The sequence below is a fragment of the Camelina sativa genome, chromosome 18 (assembly GCF_000633955.1).
Source record: "Camelina sativa cultivar DH55 chromosome 18, Cs, whole genome shotgun sequence".
NCBI classification, from domain to species: domain Eukaryota; kingdom Viridiplantae; phylum Streptophyta; class Magnoliopsida; order Brassicales; family Brassicaceae; genus Camelina; species Camelina sativa.
This window is the reverse complement of record NC_025702.1, coordinates 8,448,661-8,454,675: the sequence shown is the minus strand read 5'-3', so window position 1 is coordinate 8,454,675 and position 6,015 is coordinate 8,448,661. Positions and strand designations below refer to the sequence as shown.

At 39.4% G+C, this 6,015-nt stretch overlaps 1 protein-coding gene across 1 annotated transcript; it reads left to right on the top strand.

Annotated features, from left to right (window-relative positions):
- Positions 244-1,862, top strand: LOC104763246. The gene is made up of 3 exons (XM_010486647.1): positions 244-712; positions 794-1,084; positions 1,141-1,862. The coding sequence occupies exons 1-3, from the start codon at positions 244-246 to the stop codon at positions 1,860-1,862; spliced, it is 1,482 nt and encodes a 493-aa protein (XP_010484949.1).

Genomic DNA, 6,015 nt, shown 5'->3' with positions numbered 1-6,015 from the left:
GAGGAGTTTCATATTCCTCCTCTATTTGATGACATAGAATATGAGAGGGATGTGATTCCTGATCTTCACATTGATGACGATGACAAAGGCATATACCAGGGCAAAAAATTCGCCAACAAAGAAGATTGCTAGATAGGTTTAGCCATATATGCAATTAAGAAACAGTTTGATTTTAAACAAACCCGGACGAAGCGAGACTACTTTGTTCTTAAGTGTACTTGTGTGAAATGCGACAGGAGGATTATGGCTAAAGAACTGAGCAATGGATACTATGAGATACGTAAAGCATGTTTGGAACACACATGCCCAGTTGAAGCAAGGTGCAATTACATTAAGAAGGCGACGTCTCGAGTTATTGCTGCTGTCTTCAATGCACAATTTAGCGATCCATCTAAATCACCAGTACCAAAGGACCTGCAGCAATTGGTCCTTGAGGACCTTAAGGTTTCAGCATCATACAGTAAGTGTCGTAGGGCTATGGCAAAAGCTACAGACGATTTGTTTGGCTCTAATGAAGATTTGTATGATCAACTGGCTGAATATTTGCATCTTTTGAAGCTCGCAAATCCCGATACTGTAACAGATATCAAAACAGAAATCGAGGAAGATGGTACTGAAAGGTTCTTATACACGTTTTTGGCGTTTGGTGCATCCATTCAAGGCTTCAGTAAGCTGAGACGTGTTCTTGTTGTGGACGGGACGCATCTAACTGGTAAGTACAAAGGAGTGTTGTTGACAGCAAGTGGCTAAGACGGTAACTTACAAGTATTCCCTCTTGCGTTTGCTGTTGTAGATAGCGAGAATGATGATTCGTGGACTTGGTTCTTTGAGAAACTTGAACGCATAATCGCAGATAGCAATACCCTCACCATCATTTCTGACAGATGTCAGTCCATTTACGTTGCTAAGAATAGGGTTTTTCCACGTGCTCATCATGGCGCTTGTATTGTCCACTTGGCAAGGAATGTGAATGCCAAATTCCACAACAAAGGTCTTGCCAAACTAGTCACTAATGCTGCATATGCCTACACAGTTGGCTCTTTCCGGACGATTTATGGACAAATTAGAGGAAAAAACATCGAATGTGCTAAATGGCTTGATAAAATCGGCACTGCTCATTGGTCACGCGCATATTTTCAGGGGACCGTTACAATCTGATGACTAGCAATATAGCTGAATCGTTGAACAAAGCATTATGGAAGGGTAGGGCGTCACCAATAGTGGAGTTGCTTAAGTTTATTAGGGCTATGTTAACACGCTGGTTCAGTGCAAGGAGGAAAAAGTCTGCTACACACAACGGGGTGGTAACTCCGGAGGTTGATAAACAATTGACAAAAAATATGTCAATCGTAAACGGAAACAAGGTTGCAACTGTGACAAGTTGGAGTTATGAAATTGTGGGGTTGTTCAACGGGAAGCACCATGTCCTTCTGGATTTGAAAAAATGCACTTGCAAACATTACGACCGAGTTAAGATCCCATGTGAACACGCGATGCTGGCTGCCAACCACCAAGGTATTCCTCCAACAACACTTGTAGACAAGTACTATAAGACTTCTACATGGGCAGCTACTTACGCTGGAGAAATCAACCCTGAAGTTCATACCAATGATATTGGTATGGCCGATGAAGTTGTTAGGAGGGACCTAATCCCACCAAAGTCCCGCCGGCCATCTGGTAGGCCTACCAAGTCTAGAATTCCATCTGTTGGTGAATATCCGGTAAGCTTAATCTATATATTCGACAATAGAATATCCGTCTCTCATTCGAGTGATCATGTATTAACTTGTAGTCTGATTGATTTCAGAAACCTACAACGGGCACTGTCAAAGTTAATAGGTGTTCAAGATGCAAGCAGATAGGACTCAACATTTCCACGTGTACCAATCCTATTTGATGGTGTTGCATCTTTTGGTGAAGAAAGTTATGTTTTGAGGGCAAGGAGTAATTTTTTTTCGCCTTCTTAACCAGTTTCTTACTTGTTCTCTCTTTTCATTGACAACTATTGTGCCTTTAAGACTCCGGTAAACGCTATGAGTTAGGTGTGTGCTGAGTAGCAATTTTTTGGTCCCTTCTAGGTAAATGCTGGATTAGTGGCGTCGGTAATATTAGGGTTACTTTTGAAATATTTTGGTCATAATCATATGGCTTACTTCAGGCGGTTATTGTAAACGTTATTAGTTATGAAACGTTCCACTACATATCTCTTTTGCGTTTTTAAAAATATTACTTGTCTCGTACCATCTATATGGATACCTATTTGTGGACATCATTAGATTAGCCCAACAATACACATTCTAAGCCCTGCTTATACTCTTACTAAACGTTCTAATCCGAATTACAATCTATATGCGGACTACGTTCCTACATTTGTCCATCCTTAAGGATACCCCAATCTAAGAACCCAAAAGAATACGACCATGGACACAATCCTTATTATTATTGAATGATTTAAATAGATTCTATCCACATGGACAGAAATATTATCAATTTCGTATAGAATAACTGTATCCACAAAAAACTATCCACATGGATAACACTTGTTAGCGACTTATTGTTGAATTATCCATTGTTACGATTTATCACTTTTCATTGTCTCGTAACGATTCATTGTACATCCAAATACATTGTACCGTCGCTAACAGTCTAAATTAATTGTGCCTTTTCGATCATTGTACCCTTTCAATTTCTCTACCTACATTCGATGTATCGTTTTCCTCTCTTCAATCATACCACCTATAAATATCCAATAAATCTCGTCTCAGTCTACTTCATCTTCTTCTTCTTCAAACATTGCGTCTATGGCCGGGGAGACTTCCAGAAAATGTGCAAAACACTTGGCAGACTGTGGAGCCGAAGCAACAGGGCAAAGAACCATGGACGGAGGGAGTTCCGGTAAACGACCTTCTCGCTCATCCGATTTCGACTGGGAAGACAAAACACTGGACGCCCTGAAGGAAGCTTTTCAGAAGACGCGAGTCATGACTGAAAAGGAGACAACCGAGCGCTTCACTGCAATTCTTCATATGCTGAAAGATCATCATCAGAAGAAGGAAGACGCTACTGCCCTCGTCCATAAAGTGGACCTAATCAATGCTCAAATAGCCCAACTTAATCAAATTTTGGGAGGAGAACTTCTCGACATGGAGGCAGAGTACAAGAGGCTAGAGGAGATGCTAGAGATGGCGCAGGGCGATGCAGATCAGTGTGTTGTTCCTCCTCCTATCGACTGGGACAAACTTGGAGTTAATTTCAACGCTTAGTAGCACCACCTATACTCCTATTTCTATTTCTATTTTTATCTAATGTAATATTTATCCACATTACAAACTCCTTTTACTATATAATATGCGTAATGGATTTCTGTTTACAATTATAATTTTTATGTCAGTATGCCTAATGAATATCTATTACATCCATTACAACTTACCTTACCATTAAAAACTTGTATCCTCATAAGAACTCATGTGGAAAGCGGTTGCTGAATTGTGTTGACAGCATCCACGTGGATACCAAACCCTTTGATCATCACCAACACCCATCCACGTGACCTTTACACTATTACATCTACGGAAACAGCTTCCCTCCCACATTCTCAATTAGTGTTTTACCCACTACTAGATTGTGGATATCAATACATATGAATTTCATAATATATTCATATTTGCCAGGACAGGAATCAAGGACTTAGCACATCATAAAAAGACATTTAATTTCAGTACTTTCGGCCAATTATAATGCAAAATACAAAACACCACTTTAAGCATTATTGCTGTCAATTCATGGCACAAACTTTAAAGGTGGTTCAATAAAGAGAAACCCAAAAAATTGGTGAACTAAACAATAAAGCTTACAACCGTTCGACACACATAATTGTCAATTACTAAGCATTATTGCTTACAATCCTAAGACAATAGCATTATATCTCTAGATAGGAAGAAGAAGATACAATCAATACACCTCTCCCCACTGAATTCCTGCAGCGCCTGATGTTCAGAACCACACATTGGCACATCTTCAAAGTACCAAGTATTTGAAAAAGTCCCCCATCGCTTAGGCCGGATCTTGTGGATGTGGTACATTAGAGAGTCAGGCAGCCTATCAATATCACCAAATCGAGACTTATTCTTGTAGTTCCAGTAGAAAACCATATCCAACATCCCTTCACAGCTCTTCAACCATATCCACAACAACTCAGCCACTGGGTACACATGTTTAATGGTACTCACCACTGCAATGGCCTCTTTCAAATCACAGCATTGGAAAGCTAAGAATAAACTTTTCACATACATAGCATAAGGATTCCTAGCGTATAAACACATCCCAAAAAAGTCATAGTAGACAAATTCGGATCTTGACCATTTAACAAAATCATAATGGCGATCGAGCCTAACAGAGGATAGTGTTTCCAAAGAGTGAATAGCTACTCTACCTGCACGCCCTGCGACAAGCCAGTTGCCTAAATGCCTGATGCCATCCTGAGCTACGAAACTCACTATTTTCGCCAGAATTGGGGGTGGGAGGTAAAGATCTTCACGTGGACGAAACTGTAATAAACCAGACAACAAGTAGATTCAGCATATCTAACAGATCTAACATATACGCAAAATAAAGTCTACACAAACCAAAAAAACAGCAAATCGGACAGATAACTAGTCCATTACGCATATCTAACAAAATTGAAAATGCCCGCTAACAAATACAATCACCAAATCTAAGAGATCTACTAAATTAAAACTAAACAGAACAAAGTCTGAAAACAACAACAACAAACCTCAGGATTCAGTCGAACAAGAGGTTCCGTCACTGGTTCCTCAGCTGGTCGGCGGTCAATGATACGTGTCCGAGCACTGTGAGGACGAGGGAAATGTCTTCGTCGTATTCGACCATGACCGCATTTACCATGCGAGCAGTTCTCACAAACAATTTTGTATGTCGGAACCATTTTCAACTTTTTCCTAACCGATACAACATAGGTTTATATAGATAGGCATACATAGAATGAGGGGCTACAAATTAAAACTCCCAAAATACCCCCAAAAGTTTAACAGTTTAAATTAAATACCCCCAAAAGTTTAACAGTTTAAATTTTCAGTCATACATATCCACGTGGACATGTCCACTTAGATTCTATTATGACTAATCCATGTGGATACCAAATAATGACCAACTAGTCATCTCCTATACTCAGAACATTTTTTAGAACTATGTATCAATAGAACATCTACAAAGGTCATAGATGTGGGGGATCTACAAGATACGTAAACGTCGTATGTGCTACGGGATCTTCGGGTTCAGAGTTTAGGGTTTAGAGTTTGGAGTTTAGGGTTTAGAGTTTAGAGTTTAGAGTTTATAGTTTGGAGTTGGGAGTTTAGGGTTTAGAGTTTAGGGCTTAGAGTTTAGAGTTTGGAGTTTGGAGTTTAGAGTTCAGGTTTTAGAGTTTAGGGTTTAGGGTTTAGGGTTTAGGGTTTAGGGTTTAGGGTTTAAGGTTTAGAGTTTATAGTTTGGAGTTGGGAGTTCAGGGTTTAGAGTTTAGGGCTTAGAGTTTAGAGTTTGGAGTTTGGAGTTTAGAGTCCAGGGTTTAGAGTTTAGGGTTTAGGGTTTAGGGTTTAGGGTTTAGGGTTTAGGGTTTAAGGTTTAAGGTTTAAGGGGTAACGCGGTTTAGGGTTTATTTGTAATGCAGTTTAGGGTTTACTAACAACATTTCGGATACAATCTACTAATCAGTACTGAAGGTTTAAATTTTATTAACGTTATATACAAAAAAAGGCAGATGATGGTCATCATTTAATATCCCCTGTACACACATCAAAATCCCGAACAGGATGGACAATGAAGTATACTTGGACAAAATTACTTCCTGTCCATCTTATTGTCTATCTTACTTCTTGTCCATCTTACTTCCTGTCCATCCAATAACCATTACGTTTTTCATATCTAAAATATGGTCAAAGTCAAAAACCACTACAACATTTCCTCCTCGTTTAGTCAACAATAAATGCACACTAACGGACA